Source organism: Strongylocentrotus purpuratus, unplaced genomic scaffold (assembly GCF_000002235.5).
Source record: "Strongylocentrotus purpuratus isolate Spur 01 unplaced genomic scaffold, Spur_5.0 spur5_scaffold_5, whole genome shotgun sequence".
Classification (NCBI taxonomy): Eukaryota; Metazoa; Echinodermata; class Echinoidea; order Camarodonta; family Strongylocentrotidae; genus Strongylocentrotus; species Strongylocentrotus purpuratus.
In genome coordinates, this window is record NW_022145611.1 from 17817682 (window position 1) to 17845220 (window position 27539).

Here is a 27539-nt window from a genome sequence, read left to right on the forward strand (position 1 = left end):
TCAAATTGTTGTGAAAGTCTTCACAATCGTAAAAATAGATAGTAATTACCGCAAAGCGCGCAGTGTCTTTCCTGAACGAGAAAATATACAAAAAAGGGTACTTTTGATCTTTTTTCTACCATTCTAAGACATCACTCTTCAGAGCATCCTACAGAATATTAATTGACTAAAATATAAATTTAACCATGAACCGTAAAATAGCATTTATGAGCAAAAAAATAGCAGTATCACGCGAAGGGTGATTACTGCTATTTCCTTTCCCGTGTCTAATTATAATAGGAAGATCACGTGAGTTCTTGTTCCAGCATAGCCCGAAGACAACTGCTCTTTATCATTAAGGCATGAGCAAACCGTCGGGATATACCAACACAGATGTCTATTTATAGGACTATAGTTCTGGGAATATGATAAAAATGTTCCCTGTGCCTCATGGTGGTGTAGTTTCTGTACTATGACTGATAAAGATATCTTTAAAGTACATAAAACAGTGATAACAATTATTTTAAAGTCCTTCCTTGCCACCACCACCAGGCCTTTTTTGGGGGGTCAATTACAACTTTTGAATATAGGCCCTAAGTGATTTATGTAAGCCAAGATATAACAATTATTATATCCTGCATCAAAAATTTGTTGGCTTTTGATTGGTTGAGAGCTCGTCACATGACCAGAAATATTTGACCTATTTTTAGAAAGTACTATATGAGAGTACTATTTTGGTTTACTATTTGGGAGTTTTTTTTCTTCAATTGAATCAATTGTTTTTTTTTCAAATCTTAATTTATTATTAGACAATTAAAGGAAGTTTAATAAAGGAATTATATTATGTATATGAAAACAAATTAAGTGGCATAAATGACAAAAAGATCTTTAATCTTGATTCCCACTCATTTACGTTGATTTTTGTTGCCTTCTATTTAAATGTTCACCTTTTTCTAGAGAGATAATAATCATGTAGTATTATGCCCTGTGAATGTTAATATTGATGTCTTTTTTAATGAAATATCTAAATCTTGAAACTAGATAGGCCTATTATAAAATTATGTCTATGTATATACGCGTATTATAGTTGAATTATTTGTATGTATTTTGCCTGCAAACAGCTTTTCTTCGATATTCATTTGAAACTGAGCCCTGAACAATTGCTTGCAATTGCTTACTAATATTTTATCTGAACCCTAATCGTTTTCTTTTTTAATCCGACTACTATTTCAGTGGCGGATCTAGCTTTTTGCAGAGGAGGGGGGGGGGGGGGGGGAATTGACCCAGTGGCGGATCCAGGATTTTCCAAAAATCGCGCCGTTTTACTATTTTTTTTCTTCTTCTTTCTTTTTCCTTTTTTCTTGCTTCTTTTTCTTCTTTTTTTCATTTGGCCGCCCAAGGGGGGGGGGGGGGGTTGTTAAACCGCAGAACCCTCTAGATCCGCCCCTGTATTTATGTCGAATTCGTTTAAAATGTACATGTATGTATTATGAAATCTGACCGCCCAACATTTAATATATTTTGATAATCGTAAAAATAAATAACTTCCTCACTTCTATTTTGTAACAATCACCTTCTTACAGATATTATTGTGTTCTTCATAAACATCATAAAGTTATCAACATTCACCTCTGGTATTCACAGCATGCACGCGCGTTATCACGAATTTCAGCACGTTTCTTGCTGGGAAAACTGATAGCACAGGCATACTTCCGCGGCGCGCGCGGCGGATGTGAGCTCTTTAGAGCTCGCGTTTTCTCGAGGATGTCTCCCAAATTGAGTTAGCAAGGCACGGATGTCATAGCTCCCCTCCGTGTCCACCTCGATTAGCGATGGGAACAGCCCTCAAACAAGCCACAGAAGGGCCAGTAGAAGCAGCAGCAGCAGCAGCAGGCTACACTGAGTCAGTAGCAGGAGCGCCGTACAGGTGGGACTAACTGCAGAGAAAGTCAACAATGAGGGAAAGTTCAGGATGAAAAAACTTTGCCCGCCGTCTGCTACTGTTGTGTATGTTTCCAGATTGTGATTTGTACTCTGGAGATCTTATGAGTTTACTTATAATCAATGGATTTGTTATTGTGACAGTACCTTTTACAAACTCGGACACTGGATTCATATTTCTGTTCACCCACAACACCATTTCCGAGGACAACAAAAGATAATTTATAACAATTAATCGAAACTATTTCACGTCTGATTGCAAACATACTCATCATTTTTATTTTGTCTGCCCGTTTGTTGATAAATGAACAACAATGAGCTCTAAAGCAAAGCTTGCAATCTAATGCGGAAGTCCACCAGCTGATATGTCATCTATAGGTCTAAATGTGCCTGTTATTGTTTAACTGATGCTAAATTTTGAAGCATTGTCCACTCGAATCCAGTCAACGGTATAACACAAACCATACCGCTGCTGTACTTGGGTGTGGGTCCACGTTCGAGGAACATATCGATATAGCAACCTGGAACCTCTATTAATTTCATATTCAAGATTGGTTCAGGGCGATCCAACAAGACCTGACACTTTGTTCAGTCGACTCGCCACGATACGAAAGCACGGACGCAGTTGCAACTTGAGGATAAGTGACGAGTCAAAGACGCTCAAAGCAACCATGCTACAACTTGTTAGACACTAGTAACTCCTAAGTTCAAACTTCAGAGAGGGCTGTGTGGCCTGTCCAAAGGTGATTTAAAAACACATTTTCGTCAAAAGTACTTTCACATTTCACCATGCAGTACTTTGGATATATTTCCCGACCACCATCTTGGAATTATTGCTGGTATATCACCATCCTTGGAATAGCTGCCTTCGGCTTGGTGTCCGGAGTCCCATCTGGTAAGGACAAAGAGTTAGAGTAGCATGTCGTGAAACACAATACTTTTTGTTACAATTAACACTTGGAAGATTCATCTTCGAAATATTCACCACAATGCTGCATTTATTTTCATATTTTGTTGTGTTTATATATATTTCGGATTACTGTGCATAAAACATCACATGAACATGATGAAGAGGAGGTGAGGATATAGGGGATAATGTTTGTGTATATTTCGATTCGACTTGTTTTTTTCCACATAACGCCTAGATGTTGGTTCCTTACTGCTTTGATTTTTATTTCGATTTTTGATTGTCGTTTTGGTGAATTGCCGTTTTGGCCACTATCGATGGTGTCTTTTCATAGCTCATGAGTATTGATAAAAAATGACTAGACTATATAGACCGAAACATTTATTGTAGCGCACTCAAGATGATATAACAATAAAGAAAAACACTACTACTCTACTCCTCCCCCTCCTACAATTACTAATCTAATGCAACTATATTAGCAAAGTAGATAGTACTACTACCACTCCTATATATACTATGACAGACTACTCCTACTTCTGCTGCTACTGCTGGTGGTGCTGTCATGACTACAACCAATCCTACTATTGAATAGGCCTGCATGTACTAAATCTTCTATTTATATTGATGCTTTTACTGAGTTTTGCCACATAATAGGCAAGAACTATTCATATATGAAAATTGCTTACTCGCTACATTCTCGAATCTAAAACTACTCCAAACTACACAGTAAGTTATCATACAAATAATTATTTCGTGCCATGCTACCAAAGCATTCTAGTATATGCTTGTTCTATGTGGGAGATTTTGACGTTTCCGACGCGATAGCGGGTGCCTTTGTACAGGGAGCACGTTCTCCCTTGCGTTGATTGCCAATGTGCATAATTTGCAGTTAAAGTTTCTTCCGCTAAACTGCTATTTCCATCGTTTTTCAGGAGTCTCCTGGAAAGCCAAGATTATCCGAGGAAAACTCGTGGGCGCTAATTGGAAACATAGAATTATGCTATCAGACATGAATTGCCCTCATTCTACGAGTAATATGACATGTCAGGCTGTGCTAGCTGCCCGGTTTTAAAGGACACAACTTTGAAGAAGCATCGACTTAACCTCATAGATTGCATTTGGTTTAAACAAGTCTATAATTTATTCAAGGCTATTGTAGTGCCATCGGTGACATCTTCTTTCATCTTTCAAAGCAATGTGAAAGTTTGCCATATCAATTATTGATATCATGTATAATAAATTATATACATCAGCAATATCCCATCGAAGTTTTTAGAATCAGAGCAACGATGTTGGCACCATACACTTCTTTGTCCCCGTGGTTAACCCAAATTTAATGATGGCAACCCACCACTTTTTGGTCTTTCTACGTCAATAGTGAGGGATGACTATAATCGTGTGGAAGAGGGAGGCGTATATATATCGAACAATTTTGAGGGACAATGTGATACATTCTATCTGCTCTCAGCATTTAAAGAAAGAAAAAAGAAATTACGAGCACGACAAAACAGAAAAGATAAAATCATATTAGACACAATTAGCACCGTATAATACAAAGAGGGTCATGGCCATCCCTCCACCTTCCCCCGCCACAAAATGACTGCCACCCATGAACTGAACTACGTCTTTAATTAATATCGTTATCTGCATATACAGTTTTGCCAACTTTGTTAATCAGTCGTTTTGTCTATTAAACTTGTGCAAAGGCCTACAACTGTTTCTCGCTCAAGCGATTTAATTTATTGTTGTAACTTCTATATCTAGGAGCTTCTTGCTTCTAATCATGAAGAGGTATGTGACCTTAAAAATTTAACCTTTAATTTGTCCATCACTTAGTACCTTCCCGATCGGAAACCATGACAATCTGATCAAACTTACAGGAAAGGGATTCATTTATGGAGGAGAGAAAAAGTCACGATTTTGACAATGGAACGATGCCGTGCAAGACAAAGCTAGAGACATTGTCAAGTTGACAACCACGGAAGCGCTAATGTCAACATCCTTTACCAGGAAACAAGGCAAGAAGCCTTGGTCAAGTGACAAGATGGGTTCATTAGATCATTCTAAAAGGCACCCTCTGGTAATATCTTTGTTTTGCAGAAAGTTGAGTACATTATTAGCGATGAAATCATGCTTCTGCCAGTTCTTGAACACTGGGTGGGATACCAAGCATGCTCTTGTTTGCATCACCATTGTGTAAGAATGAGAGAACGTACATTGGAGATGGGTTTGCTCGTGAAGAATAATGATTAACGTCTCATAAGCAAATACACATTAAATAATTGATATCATTCATATTTGCATCAGAACACCCTCCTAGTTCTAATGTTTGTGTTCTGCAGTTTTCTTATGAATGTGAAATAAGAATTCGGATGAATTGCCAGACGTTTGTTCATATTTATATATCCTTGGGGTCTGCAAGATCAGGGGCATGGTTGTAAAAAGTTAGGGGTAACCCCCCCCCCCCAACAACTATTTTTTTAAAGGAAATCTTAATGTCTAAACAATTAAGTACATTAAAAAGATGTAGGCACGTTCAATAACACGAGGACCTGTTTTTACTTCTCTACATATCTGCCATGTCTATTTGTGACACCCCCGTATATAAAAATAGAATCGTCTAGAGATGCCTCTGTGGAAAACGTTCAAGAGTATTCGTGAAAACAAAATAAATAAGAGATTGACAAAACGATTCAAATCATCACATCCAAAACAACATAATATGGAATCCCCAATGCCTAATAGTTTTTAACAAATAAAATTATGGTCTCCTGCTTTTGTGTTTGAAACATGCAACTAAAAATTGTAGCATGATTAAATCTCATCAAAATAAGTGTATCCATCATGGGTGGTGCAGAGGTATCGACTATTCAAACGTCTGGGCATGAAAAAGCTCTCATGCACTAACCTATTTCACATATATTTTCGCACACTTTGTTCCTTTTAGGTCCTTTTAATTTCACGTTCTCTGGTCATCATTATGGTTTACTTTACAATGTGAGCTGGACGAGAGCTTTGTTCGGAGCTGATTGCATATTCAGAAGTACTTTTTATATCTATATTTTCCTAAATCACAATGTTCCTGACAATTTGACTGTTGCGCCCTTTAATGTAATTTGGGCTGCACAGGACAGGGTTGTCGGAAATATGACGGGAAATTGTCACATAAGGCAATATCCACGTATCAGGGATTGCTTTAAACACAGCCTTGTTCAAATTAAATTACACTCCATGAGAGTGAGAATGTCAACTTTAAAGTCACAGATTTAATCCTTCATCATAAGAGAGTGAGAGAGAGAGAGAGAGAGAGTGAGAAGAGAGAGAGAGAGAAGCCCATACAATAATACAAGATGCGATGTCCCTTACAAATGGAACATACACACACACACACACGCACACATACACGCCCACACATGACGAAAGGAAGATTTATAGATACTCGCAATAATATCAACCAATATTATTTACATCTTTTTAATTGTGCTACAGACCCATATTAAGGATGTAAAATCTAAATACATGCAGTTTACACGTCTTTATTACATTTAAAAAGATGTTATCAATTAGTAATTCAGGTACATCTTACGAGCGTAAAACTCCAGGGTGGATCATGATGAAATAATTTTTAAAGGAACACTGTTATTTAAAAGAATCACATCAGGAATATAGCCTTCAAAAATATAAGTTCAATTGCTGTAATTTGAAAGGAAATTTCAGACTAGACAGTGTGTCATCAGGAGTAGCGTTTGCATGGACTGAATGAAATGTCAACTATAACCAACCGGTGGTCTCGTATCTAAAACATATCACCAACTACGAGACGTTGGAAGGCTAACTGATAGGCCTAAGGTTTTTCCTTCAAATTGACAAAACTGATAGTTCTCTTCACGTATTGCTGCACTTCAGAAAAACAACAACATGTATCTGAAATAAAAAGTAATGACTATAGAACCTCGTTGAAAAAACAATGACTATGAATTTATTAGTTTTTATACTGATTTAAAGATCTTAAGATCTTCTGTCTTTCATAAATTTCCTGACGTAAACATTCTTTAGGGGACACAACAAAGAGGGCTTAATTTGGGGTGAACTTTTAGTTCTCTACATGTTTGCATTTTTTAATTTTCCTTAGGACTACTCATAAAAATGTAATGACCCAAACCTCAAAATAAACACAAAGATAAACATGAAGGGATTATAAACATAATTTACACTTTTTGTCCCGCCAGTATGCTGATTGAACCCCCGTGACTTCTAATTGTACGAATTTTCAAGTATAAATTATCGGAACTAAGCTAAAATCCGGTACCTATAAGGAGGCTATATGAGGTACTTAAAGATTCTGGCGACAAATTTTTACCTTCTTAACCCATAAAAACTCACGCCTCGTTTTGTTTTAGAAAGTTTCGGTTAGAAGCATATTTCTTAGACTAAGATCATTCGAAGAGTTCATTTCATTTAATTAAGCTGTGAACTTCGCCCTCCCTTTTTCATCTCCCAATTAGTTTATTATCCAAATTTGCCCGACCTAATGAATGATCGACTTAACAGGACTGAGAGGGTTAAGCAGATTTGAGTTTAGGGTTTAAAGTGAAACCGGCGACCTCAAGCTTCCCGCTTCCTTTTGGGTCAGACGTACTACTAATAATATTCTCGGCGAACTCAAACCTGACAGACCAAACAAAACAGTGTATTGACGGTTATAGAGCAAAAACAAAGTATAGGTATTCTCAATATCCTCAATTAAGAAAGTCAACTTTGGTCATTAACCTTTGTATCCAGGGTATAACAATGTGAGGATTTTAGATAATTTTACAATTTATTAAACAGAATTTCTCTCTAAAAAATCATGGTACTTTTTAGTGATTATTAAATGGAAGTTATCGGAGAAAGAAAGGGAGAGAGAGAGTAAGAAATAATACTCTTCGTTAATTGAGTAATGCAAAGCTAATATATTTTATGGGTGCCAAGTTTCTAGAACTAAATAAAATATAGTGATATTTCCACTGTTAATTTGTAAGTGTTCTACAAGTATACCCCTAATTTAACGTATGTGTGCTAGATTATCAAAAGTGTTAATAGTGATATCGAGTCATTTCATGTTATTGAATCATGAGGTTGAACATGTTCTAGATTTCCATGAAATAAATTAGGAGATGATTATCTCCTTTGAAGTTGGATCATTTCGTGCTATCAGAGTGTGCTATAGACTTCACAGATTTCCCTGTAAGAGATGAACTTACTCCTAACGCACGAAAGTTGAAAGCTGAGGAATCGATTGAGTTATTGACACGCGAGCCTGGCTGCGCTTCTCAATGAACTGGCAGTTGGCCTGGGCTTGCAATGATCTCATTGACAGCCAATCTTAATCAATCATTCCTCTCAACTAATCACATTCAATTTCTGATTGGATCCAATTTTCGGATGCCTCGGTGTTAGTGGTTGAGTACGGCTGGGTTTTGAATCAAAAGTGCTGTGTCGCTGCTCTGCTTTATGCAATCGTGAGACATGTCGAATTGTCATTAGACACATATTATCGAGGCACGTGTAGTGCAGGAACAAGACAAGACCAAAAACACCGACAGAATACGAAAAAAATCGGATATATTACTGCAAAAGATAGATGTACATGTAGTATTCAAATAATGTTAGTAAGTCTTATCAACTATGTGTCATTTTGAATACCAGTTATCGTTTATTGCTGTAACTACTGTAAATAGCAATTGTAATGTATAAACAGTTAATAATACTTGCAGTTGTCAATGGTAAATGTCAAAAATGCCTTTTACGTACATACTTCAAATACATAACACATCATTTCAGGTAATCTTAACTTTAAATCAGCATTTATTTTAAAACCAATTACTGGTACGTGTTCTCCGTTGTTGTTGCTTTTACTGTTCGCTGATCTTTCTTTCTTCAATTACCATGAAGAAATCAATAATGAGTGCCAAAATTACTCTTAATATTTTAGATTAAAATAACCGAATATTTTCTCACCACCTAACTGATTATTCCCTTTCTCGTTCTTTCTTTCTAACCTACCCAACAACCCCCTCTCTCTCTCTCTCTCTCTCTCATTCTCAATTTTAGACCCTTTTCTGCCCGTCCCGACGTTTGTCTGTCTCTGTTATTCTGTTTGTGAACATCTGTCTGTGTCTCCCAATATATGCATGTCTCTTCTCTCTGTTTGTCATCTCTCTCTCCCTCTGTCTCTCATTGAAGGCCTGTGAGCTAGACTACTGGCACCAATGGATAGTTCAATATGAAGCTAAATTTGAAACATTACAGAGTTTCACTGTTGATTAAACATATTCAAATTCCAAACCAGGGTTTTTGTTTTGGTGTGGGGTGGGGGGGGGGTTCCATTTCTCTTGGACAGCTCACTTTGGTGATTAATCTATGACAATAAAAGGACAACTAAGTGTTTCTGTTTTAAAAAAAGTAAGAATAAAGTAAATGCAATGTAAGCTTTTCATAATATCTACAAATTCATTGACTACCCGACGGCGCAGTCACGGCGTTTCAGGGATCGATACGTACAACCCATCAACCTTTACTTATTTCCCAATCTTGCGCTTTTCTTTCGACTCCATCCCATTGTATTCGTGCTTCAAATCAGTTGTGGATATACTGTATAACTGCAAGCAAGCAAAATTTATGTGTTCATATTGTATAGACACATTTTCCCTCCTTTTCTTTTCGCTATGTAAATTTTGATGCCGTAAAATATGAAATTTGACCGATTAATTGAATCTGAAACTGAAACTGAAACTGCCATAACAGGGAGAGGCTAATTAGGGGCTGTGTGTTACAAACATAGGTTGCAGGTCGGTCTACGTAGAAGAAGAAGTATGAGAGAAGAATACAGCACCCTTCATGTCAAGAGTGCACCACATTTCACCCCTTTCATGATCACGGGGTCCTATTGCGCACCTCCGGTTGCCCCCCTCCCACGAATGTAAGGGAAATCGAAGGAATTGGAGTTCTGCCAGTTAATGTTCACCATCTGTACACACACTTCCTTCACAACGCGTTTCGTTGCAAAAGGACCCAAGTACATTTTTGAAGAAAAAATGAAGAAGGATATGCATTCGGGTATTTTAGATGCAAAATATAGCTAATAGATTTCAAGAAATTTGGGGGAGGTGTAAGTTTTAGCGAAATTTGAAACAGTGAACAACCTTCGTATTGCTGGGTATAGTAATATGGTACTCAGTGTACCATGCAAACCCCACCCCTTTTCTATTATGTGGAATATGCTGGATAAAAAGCAGTAAAAAGCACAAAGCGTATGAAAAACACTAAACGTATTAGAGATAATGATATTGTATTCGGCAGTTAGTTTTTAGGAGAAGACAAAGGTGATCTAAAATATTCAAAACATTATTTCATCAGAAACAATTGGATAGTCAAAGTTGGTAAATAATGTTGAGATTTTCCGTACCCCTCATATAGCCTTTATTCCAAATATTTAAATATCATGCAACGTTATCATCAGAATTATATTCTCATATGAACAGGGTGCATAAGTGCAAATCTGATATTTTCACAAATTGTTTGTAAGTGCATTTTATTATTTGCTTTAAGCAACATACGATCCATTGCCACGAAAGACTCCCAGGTTCGAAACAGAAAAATATTTGGATTTAATACCTTTCATAAAGCAAATATGTATCTGATACCACAACCCATTAGCTCCTCTAGTAACCCTACTCTCCCAAGAAAGATAAGGCATGAAAATTCCCTAACTGTATTTAGTTGTGACAAGTTGGAATGAAAAATGGTTGGAAAATATTGTACGAAAATATGTACTCAATTTCATGCTAGTGTACATGGTAAATACTACTGATCTTCATCGAAATTTCTTTTGGATGGAGTATTATAAAAACCAAAATCATTCTGATCCTATTAATTCCTTTCATTTGACATTAACGTATGTAACTGAAATCGTAATAATTTATAGCGGAATAGTTATTTTTCAGGTATAAATACGTGGACGACACTTATATCAACACATTGAAATGTGGCACTGTTCTATTCAGTACACAATATTACTCCCCCCCCCCAATCTAGAGACGACTTTGGTAAGATCAAACATGTGAGACAGAAATACCGACAGCTGGCTGCATGCAGGAAAAAAACATCATTTTGTTTACATCGACTCATATTCCTGTGTGAAGTATTCCCTCCATCTTCACCATTAGTGAAATTCGTTAGGCCTTCCCATTATCATAATTTGATACCAAATTGTGCTTTTAAATATGAACATAATGAACATCCGTCAGCCTTAGTCCTTAAAAGAATGTTCGTCATATTTTGCCAATTCGTTTAATGTTTCTCGCCGCGATCTCAAACCAAAGATACAGTTTCTAAGTGACTGTGCTGCAATCTTCAGAAGACAGCGCAGCTCACCCAAAACTTTGGACACTGGCCAACTCACGTTCACCAACCGTATCACATGTGCTGCTCCTGTGGATGTATTAGGCTGCGTTACCACTGCTGCGATATCGGTGGCGTTCCAAGTTAAGTGAACGGTACAACATCACTCATGATGAAGGAATCACTGTGATCACTGATTCAATCCCATGCGCACACCTTGCTATTGCTTTGTTAATCACTTTATGTAGATGTGGTCAGGATGATGAGTCGAGGGATGAACAGTAGTAGAAGGCAATGGTAAGACACTTTTAATGTTGCAGTTCCCGTAGGTTTCTGCAAACATCCGTGCTCACCCTGTCTTAACCGTTCGTATTAAGGAGCCGCTTCCTTCACATTTGGGTAAATCAGAAACTGATTGTGAAATCTGCCTCGTATCACACCTACACCGCGTATAAGTGTCAGGATGATGGAGTAGACCTGCTGTATAACAGACAACAAGACCTACTTCACTCATGTCCTGAGGCGTCTGATAGGTTTAATCTCATGGTCCTCTATTTGTTTGAAAAATATCGCACACTTTAAATTCCAAAATACATGTTTTTCTTGTCCAATGTCCACCATACCTGTCTTTATAACGTTTATCCTTTAAAAGTGTTCATCCATGTTTATACATTGTATCAATTTAAACCCTCTGTGATTTCCCAGTCGAACGTTTCTTTAATTATCATTTCCACCCATACGTTAAAATTCGAGTGTGGTAGGAGTGGGATTATGCGTGTACCTGTTGTGTATTGTGACCCCTTTACGCCAAATTTCAGAAGTAAAATAATATTTGGCGTTTAGCAGAGCAGATTGGACTTTGGCCAAACAGTCCTACCGCTGTGGGCTATAGCTTTTGTCACTCCTGGTGATGCTTAACCTTGGAAGTCGCAGCTCTCCTTTTGTTCTTACAGCACACTTTCTCCGAGGTCTGTGGACCCTGTCATCCTTAAAGGTTCTGTCTGTTTTTTGTTGAAAGAGCTGAAATATTGGAGCATATACATGTAGTCTGACCAAATAGCCAAATGGTAAAAGATCTAATGCTGGAAACTCCAAGACATTTTAAGAACACCTGATATGTCTTCAAGTGGAAGGGTGAGACACAATATAAGGAGATTAAATTGGTGGCTCGAGTCATCGAATTTACTCAGCACACAGCATTTTTTTTAAAAATCTTTCGTAAAGTTCCCTGTTCAATTTGGTCACGCTCAAAAGATATATATTGCAAATGTTTGTTTCGCAATATGCTTTTATCAGAATGATAATTGTTTACGTTTGTTTACAGAGCCCCGTGCCAAGTTTAGAAATGTTGTCGAGGAACAAGGAACCACAATATCCATCTTCCCTCTTGGTCGTCAAGATAATAGAATGGCAAGGAATGTGCTACATCAGTGATACCATAGTAACAATAAGCACATAGCTATGAATGTTTAGATGAAACATCCCTGCAATGAAAGAAACATTAAGTTCACCTTTCAAGTAACAACTATCTTAATTCGTAGCCAACGTCTCTAATCCAATCGATTTAACCGGGTAGCACTGTAATTCGAAAGCGCGTGCTTTTGTAGTCTAGACTCGCAATTAGTGTTGCCATGTATCGCCTTGAGGCTTTGCCAGATAATCGTTTGAGGATTCCAATTTGAATGTTAGTGGATTTAAACGAGTTAAATCACCTTAAGAAGAACCGCAAAACCCAAGCGTACGTCATGACGAGAAGGAAAAACCGGAGTCTCGGCTTGCACGAGCTTTGTCGAGTGAAACTTGGCAATCGAGCATTTAAATACATGTACTTGCTTGGTGGTCATTTAGGGGTGAGGAGGGTACCATCTTACCTTTATTTTGATTACAGATAGAATGTCTTTCTTTTTAGTGCAAGCCGAAGAATGTGATCATTTTTTTTTAAGTGATTTCTTTTTACAATGAAAATAGGTTATTTGGTATCTAATTAAAGGTATAGTTCTTTTGCCTTGCCATTTCTGCCTCCGCTTTTGAAGGGGCGAGCACTGGTTACCCCTCGATATTGATTACCAATTTTAATTTTGGTTCTTTTGAAATCATGTTCCGGTTCAACAGTGAATGATAGAGGAAGTTACATCGGTATTTACATAGACAACAGCTACAAACAGTTGTTGGCTTAAATGGCTTTACCTAAGCAGGGAAATTGGAGATCTCCTGATCTACGGTACGCCGATCTTGGCTGGAGTGTCCTCCACTGTTTCATTACGTGAAAAACAAAATGTTTTCTAGAAGAAATGTATAGAAGTATTCATAATTGCTCTTTCCTCTATTATGATAAGAATATGTATAGCCTGGGAGTTATATTTGAAAGTAAGAGCAGTCTAATTTGAAGTAAGTCAGAAGTATTGATGTAGCCATTGGCACTTTGGAACATGTTGTTCATCATGAGAGCAGAAACACTGCATTGAGATGCTTTGGACATAATATACGTATACATGCATACTATAAGTAGTTATTATCAATAGTAGGTCTAACTAGCACAAGCGAACGCCTCCACTGCCCCCCCCCCCCCTCCCCCCAGATTGACGACACTCAAAGTCCTCCTGTTACCCAACTACATTCTACACCCTCCTACCAAGCGGACTCTGTCCTGAATTAACAGTTTCTTGATACACCTCTACAAAAGTAGATTCCAGATTCTGTAAAGATTTTTTTGAAATTAAATATATAGGCTTACTGTGTGATATGAAAACATAGATTATGCAGCGGAAAATCCCGACACACACTTGAAGAGAAACTAACAGAAAAACATAGCCTACGTTAGGTTTTTAAAAACCTTGAACTCAGCTAAAATCTAGTACACTTTGAATCACGGTGTCAAGGAAGAACACGTTAATCGAGAATAAATTTACGACTATGCAGACCGCACCACTTTTTCATGTGACAGTCTGCTTATGTTCAGTTGATTACCAGTACACTGGTTAAGAGATCTTGACAGTGGGTCCCACCCAGAAGTGACTTGGGTTGTTTCTTTGAATAGAGGGCGTCGTGAAATCTTGCAGGCGTCCTTTTCTCGAGAGGAAACTAGAAAATGATTAACATTCCATTGCCTGTAAAAATTTAAAGAGATGAATAAAAGAGATGTAAATAAAAGAAAAATATTCTCGAATAATCTAAATATAAATAATATGAATCAAAGATACTACATCAATAATCACACAGTAGGCAGAAAGAGGGATTTTTAAAGAGGAGATACATGTTGTAGCAGAAATATAACTAGCCGACTGGCAATTGTCACGATTACATCATTATCAAGTTAGTTTCGCCTTCCGTACCTGCATGTATTGCTATAATTTTTTTTTAACGAGGGCTATCCTCCAAAAAGGACATTTCGTGTGTCATTGTTTTGCAATTTCGTTGTGGTGGAAGACCACACTGACCTCCGAAAAATATATCACTAGGTTATCACCACTTCCCAATGACCGCTGTGGCCTAATTATCAGCTGAACAACAATGGATATATCTGATATCTGTAAACTGAACTTTTAGAACCGGGATTGCTGAAGAAGAAAATTAATCTACATTGTCAATCGGTGTTGGGGCATTGAAATCATGATCGCGGCTCAATGTAGGTAATGACACTATCGCAGTACTAGGAAGGATATAACATTGACCTCTCGAATCATTCCGTCCTCTATGTTGTCTGGGTAGTAAGGTCGATAACAACAAATGCGTAAGGTCAGATAATTATAAGCACAGACACGGCTACAGCAACACGAGACAAATGACTTCCTGGGCATGACACCACTAGAATGCAGAGAGGAATTACAAGATGAGTTTCATGAGGGTGACGAACATTCAACCTCACTTTTTTTTTACGAGCTTGATGCTAGATTGTGGTGAAAATATTAGAAGGGTCAGACAAACTTTGATGGTTTTGACGAGGGCAGACTCATCATGGGAAGGTGTTCAATACAAATGTCCACTTTTATCATCTTCCACCGGCGTCGATCAATCGATACCTACAGAAGGCCAATATGATAATTAAGTATATCGGTCAGTTTTTGCCAGGTCCCAGCAGAACAATATCACCAAAAGGCATTTGAAAAATCACCAAATGTGTAAGAATTTACAAGAATTGCCAAATTCGAAGAATGCCCGATATCAAAAAGCCAATGAACAAGGGTTTATATTTCTTAAAATGTTTTAAAATATAGTTTTGAAATAAGGTTTTTGCCAAAAATTTCGTACACTTAAAATAATTTTAAAAAAAATTACCGGTGGATATTGTGTGCCTAACCATTTTATGACAGTTAGCCAAAAATTAAGTTTTTCTCTTACTTATTCATTGATTTAATGATTTACATCTATAGATCTAATTCAATATTTACTTTTTTATCCAAATCACACGAAATAATGAAACCACCCAATTTTGCTATGGTAACTAAGTTAATTTTTTTCTTCTCATTGGGGCTTTCAAAATATCAAAAAATTACATAATGAACCCAATGTGTAAAAGTATTCAATACTAAGAACCTCCCCCTCCCACACACACACACACAAAATAAAACTATGGCTTCTCATTACATTATACTGGACATCACGGTTCACGGTTTGATTACCGATTAAAAAACGTAATATCGAATCACGTTTTCATCAAAAGGTTCATTAGTTCACCCCCATTTACTGATAGCAAATTTGCCCTAAACCCATTCGTTACTGACTTCTCTCAGAAAATCTGCTTGGTTAATCACTATGATACGATACCACATTGAAATCTGATGGATTTCCTAAAGTAGGCTCTACCCCACCACCTCGATGATGTCTGGGACTCGTCTAAAAGCAGTAAACGATTCTCTGAGCGCAGGAGATAATCTCCCTCTTTAGCGATGTACTGACTCTCCTAGGCAAGGTATCCGGAGTTGGAGGAAGTCGGTGTATTGTGTTCAGAAGCCCAGGCAAGTCATGAAGGTGAATTAATTTAAGGTAAAACCCAGACCTTGCCTTTATAGGGGCTTCCGAGGTTGGGATTTATATTGGTCGGATATTACAGAGGACACGACAAGACACGTTTCAGAATCACATTGATTATAGATTTGTATTGTAATGCTTTATATCCCGATTAGCAGTCGTTTACATAACAATGTCTACAATTTAGGAAACAAACACACACAAAGGAAAGATCATGTCAGTATTTTGATTCCCTTCATGCATTCCGGTATGTGTCATAACACATGCGAAGGACTGCAATAAAACACATTTTAAAAATAAAATAAAAATGTCATATAACCCTCAAATTGTCAGCAATTGACGGATACATCTTAAGGACGTAAGTTGTCGACATTTTGAAACTTTGTATTCATATAATTATGACGGAAAACTTGATTAATTCTCAGTTTTATAATTTTGTTAGTAACATCGATGTGTGACTGTCTCCTTTTCAGTTTGAACATTTTTAATTGAAACACTAATCAGTGGTTAAAGTTTGGTTACTCGTATAAGTTGTGAAACCAAATATCTTATTCTCATGCCTTCATTATTTTGATGGTTGATCTAAATATACTATGTTTATTTAATTTTATCTTCTGGGTTTGCTGTCACTCTTATGCTTTGATCTTGCTAAGCTAATGATTGTGGAAAATTTTAATCTGTGGAAGCGAGAGAGAGAGAGAGAGCCAAAATGGTGGTTACGATGATTCAGAGCAAGCTCGAAACTAATGGTGTGGTTTGGTTTAGAGTTTGTCATATCATTATACGTGTTGACTCCCCAATGTTCATTGCCATTATTGTGTCCATCAACAAGCAGCTGAACTTAAAAGAACTATAAGGGCCGAATATGAAACCATCAAAATGTGTACTAGAGGCATGATTATACGGTCAAATTTGTGTGTTAAGGCCAGTCAAAGGAAACAGAAAAGGTGACAACTCTAGACGGATGTCCTTTCTAGACAAGATATGAACTTAATTACTTCGTCTTCTTAAAGTGACTCTGTAACATTGTTGAAAGTTGATGAAAAAATTGCATAAATTATATTCCTTCTACTGTACTAACCGTCTAGCATGCAACAAATCCTTAACAAATTCTTAAACATAAATAATATTTATGGTTTTCTTTGAAGGTGTCACTGTGCAACGCCCTCTAACAGTGATTAACAGTAAATTCTCCCAACCATTTTTGAATTTTCCCAACCGTTTTTCCATGAACAAAGAACATAAATCAGGTTTGAAAAGCTTTCAACAATAAATGTCTGGAATGTAATATAGAGCCAATGTATTGCTTTGTGACGATTTACATTCACCTAAAATGTAATTAAATTGTAATTTAGTTGGGAGAATTAAGGAATCGATCAGATCATTTTTTCCGATTGATATTATTAATAATGGTCCGTTTTAACTCAAACTTTCAGATTTACTTTTATTGTACATCTAGCATTGAAGTCACTGCCTTAGCACCACTTTAATAACATGTATACTTACACCAATACCTGATGGGCATCTAAACATAAATGATGGTACAGCGAACTAAGATTTAAGGAAAAGTTATTTTGCAATTTCAATGTATTATGCTTCTCTTGCGTAACATTCGGCTGCACTTCAACAATTAATTAATTGGATAATCCTCTAAGGACTAGAAACTACTATATGACCGAGGATCATCTGGGAGGCAAAAGGGCCGCTCCCACATCACCGAGAACGATAATTTTAACCAATACCTCAAGTTGCTTTAACTACAAAATTCAGTCTACTAAAGTTTAAGTAGAATCGGTCCTGAAAACTCAATATAGCATACATCGGTGAGGAACATGAGTAAATTCTTGACAAAATCGTTTTTCTAACTAAATCTTTAAGGAGATGGTATTCTGTTACCTAGATTACCACCGTTAATAATAAGGTAACATTTTGCATTTTTCAACATAAGATTAATAAGGTTAGATTAGGTTTACCACAGTGGTGGATCCAGTGGGAGGGGGGGTCCAAAAAACATGTAAAAACACGTGATTTTTACCTTTATGGGGGGTTGGCCCCCCCTGGCGCTCAAGGGAGGGGGGGGGTGCAAATTTTTTAATTTTCTAGGACCAAAAAAAAAATGTGCTCACTACCCCCCCCCCCCCCCCCCCCCCCACTGAGCGAATTTTCGGGAGCAACAAAAAAAAAAGTTGGGCCCCCTTCCCCCAAGTTATCCTGGATCCGCGCCTGGTTTACCATGCTACATAGGGCAAGGGAAAGTGAGCTGAAGTATGATTGCACATTGTATCGTGGAAAGACGCTACAAACTATTAGAGATTAAATATATATGAATAAAAACAAATATGGAGAAAAAAGGGATCTACGCAGGTACAGAATCAGGGAAAACGAATTGAGTATAAACAAACCCTAACAAATTTGTTTTAAAATGTTGGACTTTGCAAATTTTCGATTCGTGACATACGAGTTGTTTCTGCACCTTTACCCCAGGTCGTTGCACCGTAAAGGAAGCGTGCTTGTTTTGACTCCACTCTTAAAAGCCCCATGTCGGATGTTCCTTTCAGATCCCTGAATCCAAGACCCTACACCGAGTGACTGCAGACTCGATTACAAGCAAATATTGCTCCTTTTTATGGGAGGGAAGTCTGCTTTATCGGTGCTGGTCAGAGTTTAGCGACTGTTTCCGTGAAATATTTTGATTTTTGAGCGAACCAATTCTTGCTCGACTTTAGTCCTTGTAGACGCGACTCACGATGATTCGTTGAAAATTAAGAGTACTTAAAGTTGTAATAAGCAGAGCCTGTTATAGATCAGGATTCAAATGGAGTATCCAGCATCGGGTAAAGCCATTGAACGTCACCTCCAGGCAGTGTTAATACAAACAAACAAAAAGACCAACAAAGAAACACTACAAAGCAAGAGAAGTAACATTAATAACAACAAATACAAAATAAAAATATATTATATACCTGCCAGTGAATTTATGAATCTACGAGCAGTGCTTCCAAAATACATTCTGTCGGTTGAAATTGGACAAAGTCGTTGATAACTTTCAGTCGCCAAGAAATACTTCAAAATTGTGTCTCGGTTTGAACACTAAAGTATGTGGAATAACGAACCCATTTAGAAGGTTCCTCTGTTTATCAATTGCATTTAGGAGATTGAAGGATAATGCATGAACATGGTTTGGATATCATTATGTCAATAATTGCACTTATTTATTTCTTAATATTCGATTTAATAAAGCACGATTAATAAAAGCGCTATTTTCAACATCTGAACAGTTTGGAATTTATACATTCTAGCCATATCCCTTAAATTTAGTATCATTCGTTACCAAGTGTGCATGTTTTGTCAACATCAGATGTATATCAATGTTGGATTGATGTCGCTTATATAACTTTAGTTGCGTTGGTGACAGGAATTCGCGGAAAATGAAAAGTAAGGAAGCTCTTCATTAGAGCGGTGTCAGACGCTACTTAATCATGTTCACATTGATTTGTCTTACAACAGAGTACAGTCAAGTAACCCTTACAATATCCAACCTTTTAAGGTCTGTATAAAGTTAGGTTGATAATACACGAAATAGGCCTATCTAAATAAAGCGCTTAGAGACATCGTTGATGTATTTATCGCTGTATAAACCCAGATTATTATCATTGTTATTTTTGTTATTATTACTATTATTATTATTACTATTATTATTATTGTTGTTATTATTACTCATTTCGAGAAATCCTGATTGTTGTTCGAATAGATGTTGTACATTGCATTCTTATTACAGACACGGAATTAAGATGGTACTAAACTACATTATAAACAAATGAAATCTTAAGATAGGATATTTCTGCAGAGGAATTGCGAAAATGAGTAAAGGGCAAGGGCAAGGCCCTTTCTCATTAATGTAAACAGACAATACTCCGCTGACATCGTCATAGTAGTTGAGCTTTGGAGAAATACAAGGACTAAATTAGATAATACTTGCAATCGAAATGGTGACTTAACTGACCAACTTTAAAGCGGATGCTCAAATTTTAGTTATGTAATTCAGATCGAAGTTCACTTATGTTATAATCCAGCTGGTTACGTAATGATAACGAGGTTGCAATATCTTGGGAAGATGCATTACATACCACGGATTAAAAGTCCCCTCATGCATAGGCAATCGGGCTATAGGATTTACCAGTGATTTAGAGAGGGGGAAATACAAGTACTTCCCCAATTCATTACCATCGTGGCCTCGAAACGGAAGGGATGTATTAATGTTCCTACGTCAAAGAAAACAGCGTTGGGAGCGTGGTAAGGGTTGACAAGGGGGTCGCAATCTTACCCATTTCCATCGCGTCCTTTCAGACTCACGAATATAGCAGGAACGTCTCCACTGTCGATACAGTGAACCCCCATGAAACAAAACCTGTTTTTCATAGGTTCTACTTCTTGATATGATTTTATAACCCATGCTTAAATAAAGCTGGTAATTAAATTTTGTTGATTTCTAATGCTTTTAAGTGTGGCATAAAATTGAAGAGAATGATTGGGTTCTATTTAGATGAACTCAAAGCACTCTGAGAATTAATTTTATAAGATATTGTGTAAGTAGAAATATCACAGGAATATAACATTGCAATTTCATTTCATACCTTTATGCTATCATATACTTTGTTTCTAAGTGTGATCTTATAAACTTTATGTTCGCAATATGTTAACTTATTTAAAAGAAAACGTTATTGTAACCCGTCACAAGGGTAACTGTTTGAAATGTCCAGTCTTTGATAAAAAGATATGTGCTCTGTTATGTTTTACACTTCAAAACAGATTTCAACGCAGTTTCATTAGACAAAAAGTCATACATAAAGTGCTAGTCATGGAATAAAATTTATGACCAAGAAATAGAAATATGAACATACAAACTATAAACCATGTTCTGTTTCTTTTTTAACAGGTTAAAGTCATGAAATAATAAATTTATGACAAAGGAATGCATGTCATTAATTCAACTATACATTATGTTCTGTTCTTATCTTCCCTTTTCCCCTCTGATCACATGCATTAGACACAGTTATTTTAAGGCCTATCTATTCTTGTAATATTCAATTTCACCGCAATTTTTCAGCTCTCTTCGCTTCGTCAAACAATTTCGTTTTCTTATTTTTAGAAAAATTTCATTTTTCGAAATTGATGTGTTGTGGCCAATCTTTATTTTGCGCTTAGTTTCTTTTTATTTTCGCGAGTAAAATACCTACCCATCCTCTATTCATTAATGAATTGGGATGTTCAGAATATCCTCCTCTGACGTAAATTCATGTTTATATGACCATTAACAAACAAGAAGAGGGGAAAAGCCGCAACTGGTGGTCAAGTTGCCCGTGTACCGCAACGGGGCGATGGTGCCGATAGCATTTCGGGTGCCACGGTAATCGCAGGAAAAGCAATAACCATATGATTAGTCATTTATAAAAGGAAATCATAAGTCCCGACAGAAGGGGATAAATTCAATCATGCCTTGTTAGTGCAGATTTGTTTAATATTGTCACGTGGTACAAAACTTTGTCACATGACTATCGAGAATAAAAGCATAATCTTTCACCTTGCGGGCGTTGTTCTTTTAAGATCTTTTTATCTTTATATGAAATGAAAACTAGAACTGGTAAAAGAACTTTCTTGTATTCATTTAGTACGATTAAAATGTATTACAACGAATAAAAGTAGCTAGAAAACGTTGATGTTAAAAGAAAATAAGAGAGAGAGAAGGATGATTATGAAGTGTGTCCTTCAGTCTTGGAGAAAAAAAAACATATGAGGAGAAAATGCTATCGTTTTATTCTATTCAGATTTCTGTAGATCAGATCTCTTCTTTTATTTGCAATATGACACATGTTAAACAATTCCAGTAACAAATACCAATCATCTTCTTTGTCTTTATCTTTAATCAAGCTGTCACTAAACTATCATTTTATTCTACTTGACAGATCCTTGCGCCGTCCGAGACCACATGGGAACGGAGTTCGTGGTGGGTTTCCTGGAGGCGATGACGCCCGATGTCAGTCCACATATCTACATCGTGGGCTCACGACGGAGCACATCGGTGAGCATCTATACCAAACAAGGCAACTACACGCTAAACATCACCCCTTACAGTCCCGTCCAATCCTTGGACCTCATGAACCCTGCCATCGCTGGGTCAGAAGCTATCGTTGTCAAGGCGGACCATGAGGTGAGCGTGTACGGCATCGATCGAGGTAATTCCATGGATTCCTTTCTGGCTCTACCGATGGACGCGCTAGGTTACGAATACTACGTCGTAACGTATGACATAGCGGCGCGTATCCAGCGGGATCGTCGTGGCTCTCAGTTCATGGTGATCAGTACCGACCATAATACCCGTGTAAGGATACACTTCAAACCGAACAACTACTGTCTCTGCAATGAGCAGATTGTTTATTCGGGCACAGAAGTAACACTAGACAAGCTCGAAACGCTCCACTGCCTTGATCGAGATTACGACCTGACTGGTACGCATATCGTCGCCGACAAACCGATTGCCGTCTTGTCGGGAAACAAGTGTGCCAATGTGCCGAAGAACAACCGTTACTGCGATCACCTAGTCGAGCAGCTTCCACCAGTCAGCAGCTGGGAGAAGGAGTTCATCACGTCACCGTTGAAGGGAAGGTCGCATGGGGATCGCTTTCGGGTGATTGCTGCGAGGAACTTGACGGTTGTGAGGACGACGACTACCGATTCTTCCTTTATCCTCAACGCAGGAGAGTTTAAGGAGCTGGACGTGGGATCGAATTCCAGTACCGCTATTGTTGCTAACAGCCCTATCCTTGTGATGCAGTATAGTAAAGGTATGGAAACACACATTATATCAATAGGAAAAAATTAATTAAACAATGTTTAACTTTACGGGATGCCTGTCTTTGAAAAGTCATGAAAGTAAATAAGAAATCAATCGTACAATGTACTAGATAAATTTGAAAAACACGGCCTTCTTAGTGGATGAGAATCTACCATGTAGCAAGTCATCGTGTACTCAGATCATTTTTTTTTAATACATTATTAGAGGTTTTACAAAATAAGAAACTGATCAACAAGAATTTGATCTAATTAAACCTCGACAATGACAAGTGACTTTCCTATATATTCTAAGTACTTTCTATCAACAATGACGTACTAATCTACTTAAAAGACAATTATATTTATCATGCAGCTAAATAAAGTCGAAGGGATTTGAATTGCTGAATGTAATTCAGTACTTTATGATGAATTTTCTGTTCTTGCTCTACAGGCGGAAATGTCGACGGGACAGGAGCCGACCCCTTCATGATGCTCGTCCCTGGGATCGCCCAGTTTGTCAGCGAGGCTCTTATACCTTCTATCTCGGTCGCAATCGGTCCTGAACTCACCAACAATATCAACATCGTCATCGACTGCAATGCCAAATCAAATCTCTTTCATGGTATATTTCATTTTCCAGAGGATAACTTTTACAATGCGTCTCATGCAACAGAGGAGATGCTGAAACGGAAATTTTGTATCGCGCAACACAGTCTTGTCCATAATCCCGGATTGTACTTCTTGGAAGACAAATACAGCGGGTACAATTCCTTTTCAGTTCTGGTGTACGGGTATTCATCAGGCTCGGGCAACGAAGCATACGGGATGCCAGCTGGAATGGTTCTCCGTAACAACTCCTGTGTCCGTCGAACTCCTGCGAGATTAACCTCAACCGTTCCGCCTGGGGTAATGTGTTCCACTGTAGGGCCACCGATGCAACAAATATCAAGATCAGATCAAAGTTCAGACGGGGTTCGTAACATCATTGATGATCATACTGTATCAGGTGTTCAGACGGAACCGACAACTGGACATAACTTGAAATCTCCTACGCGAGGAGGTAATTACCTTACTGTTGCCATTATCATTGGAATGTTTTCTTGTGTTATCATTATCATTTTAGCCATTTACGTGTGTTTCCTTAAAAGGAAGATTCGGCGCCTGGAGGCAGAACGGAAGACCATTAGTCAGCTTCAACTAAGTTCCATGCTGGTAGGTCCAGATGGTTACATTGATCTTGATGGATCGCAGATATCACAACGTGAGTACATGACGCTTAACAACACCGACGGCGTGTGGCGCGTCGGGAAAGTACGACGCGTTGACCGTGCGATGTTTCGCAGCCTCAGTGCGACGAACGGAAAGTCAACGTCTGCCGCAAACCGATGCAATGGTCAGTCCGGGAATGGGGAGGGTAGTTTTCGGGACAGACGGCTGACATCGAGTGAATCGGCGCCACAAGACATCACTGCCACCAATGGCATTCGCAGACAACCCAGTATAAGCGAATCGTGTGGCGGCATGAGCCAGGCGAATGGTTCAACGGCGGCTCTTATATCTATCAGTCGCCATGGGAGTATCAGCGAAGAGCCTAATGTAGATTCTTTACCGATGCTACGTCCACTGGGAACCAGTCGCGCTGGTACCAAGCACACCAGCATTCATATAGACTCTGATATTAACCCAGACCTGATACCGTCAAGACGCCAGCGGAAACACCTGTGGCGCAGTGTGAGCAACCCGGGCGTCAATCCCTTCTCGGGTGCCCATGGTGATTTGAAGGTATATTACGAAGTGCCAAAGAACAACAGGCCCTTGACTACGGGCAATGTCAGCAGTAACAGCAGTACTTCCCAGCACTACGACCGTCCGAGGCGGCAAAGGACTAACAGCGAGGAAATCTCGCCAGCAGCTAGCATTTTCTTGACCCATTTTCCGAATTCTTTGTCATCGAGACAGGACGATGGATACATGAGCATGAAAGACCCTCGTGCATCGGTATCAAGTCAGGCCAGTGGGTCACAGGCAGGGGACATCTCGCACGCCTCTGGATCCACTGCTAACAGTATGATGGACAAGGCTTACTCGTCTATACCTGATGAAAATTTCAACAACGCCAATGACACCGGTGATACCGACTCAACTGACTATACAGAGTTGAATTAAGCATGAAATCTTTTAATTGATGTGCATTAAGAAGGCCGCTGGAAAAAGAAACAACTATGGTTATCATACGGCTTTGTCAAATTGTACTACTTAGAATGTCCTTCCTTAATATACTTCGCTCCCCGTATCACTCTGATAAAAACGTAGCTACGATTATATTGAATTTTTTAGATGTGTTAGATCAACGTGCAAACTAGGAAATCAGTGCATGACGTAACATCATCTAGAATGAAGCTCCCCAAGAACCCTAGAGCATTTGTAATATCAGCTTCAACTTGCCACCAGTTTATATTCGAACCGTGTTCGTTGATTAATAACTGATTGCATGTCAGAATCAGTTATTTCAGTGTTCATTAAGTATTAAACCTAAGCTCAGCATTAGGATGTTTAGGATAACATCTATACAATTTTATTTCAGCTAGGACCGTTTAATTTTATGCAATTTTACAGTCAACTGACTTGATGATTGTATCGAAATATGTAAATTGCCTGTTTGTTTTTTGCTATAATATTATGATAGTACAACCTACTTAGAAAGCCCAACGTAAGGGTTTACACAATGCTGCAAATCACTTGTTCGTAATAGTTGTATGTAGTTGTATGAACGAAGCTGTAGATACAATGCAGGTTATGTGACTGGTGCAATCATTTATTTCTTTCATATATCACGTCTACTTCCAAAGTTGGCGAAGAGAATTATTATTATTATTATTATTATTATTATTATTATTATTATTATTATTAATCGGTCACATCGCACTTTTGCAATATATTTATGGAAGTTACTCGTATAATAATTGTTTTGTGTTTTTTATTCTATAGAAAATGGTTGTATTTTCTAATTGAATATCATAGGTCATCACCTTTTTTCTTTGAGATACTTAGTGGTATAAACTTTATAAAATCATATTGATAACAATTTCCAAGTCAGTCAAATTATGTCAAAATTCTAATCACACGATTGAAGAGAATAATACACACCATCAGGACTATTTTTGGCCTTGGTTATCGCCTTCAATCTGAAAGAAAGTAAACACATTGACCTATATGAGGAAACTATGCTCTTCCCATTTCTTTTTGAGGGGGTGGGGTCTCCTAATCAGGACCATATGATTTTGATTTCTGATGTACAATGTAGACTTGATTATTTAAACTGATATTCTCCCTATGTACATCAACGTAAGAAATACAGGAAAATCCGATGTTTATCCTAAAGCATACGTCCACTGGTTTCTGTTGATTTTTGCAAGTGTTTATCTGGGACACTCTTCCCATCGGCCATAAATAAAATCATGATAATGACGAAGTGGGTTGAAGGTTGTGTTTTAGTTTGGTTTTTAGAGTGTCAGGAAGTTTATATTTTGTGGAGATAAAGTGATCTCGCACCTGATTTTTTTTTTGGCGTGAACGTGATACTATTTCCTCAGTGTTGTGGCTCTAAAGCTTGTCCTGAAACTTCTTTCATAGAAAAAGGCTTCGTTTTTTAAGGTGTAATGATACGAAAGTGATTTCTCCATTATTTTCACGGTGCAAGCGTACTTGGTTAAAAGTAGTAACATTTAAACTAGATTCTTTTGCCCTTGACGCTTATCGGTGTTAGGTCTGTTCATTTTGTGTTATGTTCTAAGCTGTAAGATCGGGTCAAGTAAGATCGGGTCAAGTCAAGTTTTTCAGGCAAAACTTACAATTATCTTTGTTTTAATCGAAATATAGTTGAAACGTGTTCCGGTCCCCAAACTAAAACTATTTCCCCCCAATTCAGGTTGTTGTTGCTTTAATGAATACGCTTACAATATGAGAACTCATGTATACATACATGTATATGATATTTACGAATTTCGGCACATTTGTTATCAAAGCAAATTTGTATTTTGTCTAAAACCGAGTTTCAAAAACAACAAATCTCTTTACATTGACCTTTGATTGTCATTGATGGAGGAATTCATAGAAAACAAAAACTTTCACCGTTTACCAAACGTTAGTAAAATTCATGATCCTTTAATTCTCAACCCAAAATGGGCGCGGTCAAAGAAATAAGGCTCAAACTATCACAGTGTCTCTATTTTTGGTTATTATAAACTGCGGATCAAGTTCTCGTGTCAATCTTTTGTCGGAAAAATTCATCATTCGAGACGTGCCATGTGACATCCCGATGCGCCTGCTATGCTTCTCAGCTCTTTTCTATTTCTATTTTTTCTCAGTTATCGTATAGTGTTTTTTTTTTCTTCATTTCTACAGTACACGTTTCAAAGAAAATATGTGATATGGAAAACGTTAGAAAAGACGACATTTTAATTAATTAAGTTTATAAACAGTGCTATCTGGATTCACTTTTGTCCACTTTTAGAATTTAGAGCGTACAAAA

At 37.7% G+C, this 27539-nt stretch overlaps 1 protein-coding gene across 1 annotated transcript; it reads left to right on the forward strand.

Annotated features, from left to right (window-relative positions):
• The first annotated feature begins 1688 nt into the window (after window positions 1-1688).
• On the forward strand, window positions 1689-26005 carry LOC100889419. The gene is made up of 3 exons (XM_003728371.3): window positions 1689-2815; window positions 22141-23019; window positions 23460-26005. Exons 1-3 carry the CDS (start codon window positions 2710-2712, stop codon window positions 25172-25174), a joined length of 2700 nt encoding a protein of 899 aa, XP_003728419.2. The 5' UTR covers window positions 1689-2709; the 3' UTR covers window positions 25175-26005.
• The last annotated feature ends 1534 nt before the right edge of the window (window positions 26006-27539 follow it).

Excerpts from the sequence above, each read along its gene's own strand:
- LOC100889419 (XM_003728371.3), top strand. The coding sequence starts at position 2,710 with ATGCAGTACTTTGGATATATTTCCCGACCACCATCTTGGAATTATTGC. Across the intron at positions 2,816-22,140 it reads GGTGTCCGGAGTCCCATCTG|ATCCTTGCGCCGTCCGAGAC; the intron begins GTAAGGACAAAG and ends TCTACTTGACAG. Across the intron at positions 23,020-23,459 it reads TGTGATGCAGTATAGTAAAG|GCGGAAATGTCGACGGGACA; the intron begins GTATGGAAACAC and ends CTTGCTCTACAG.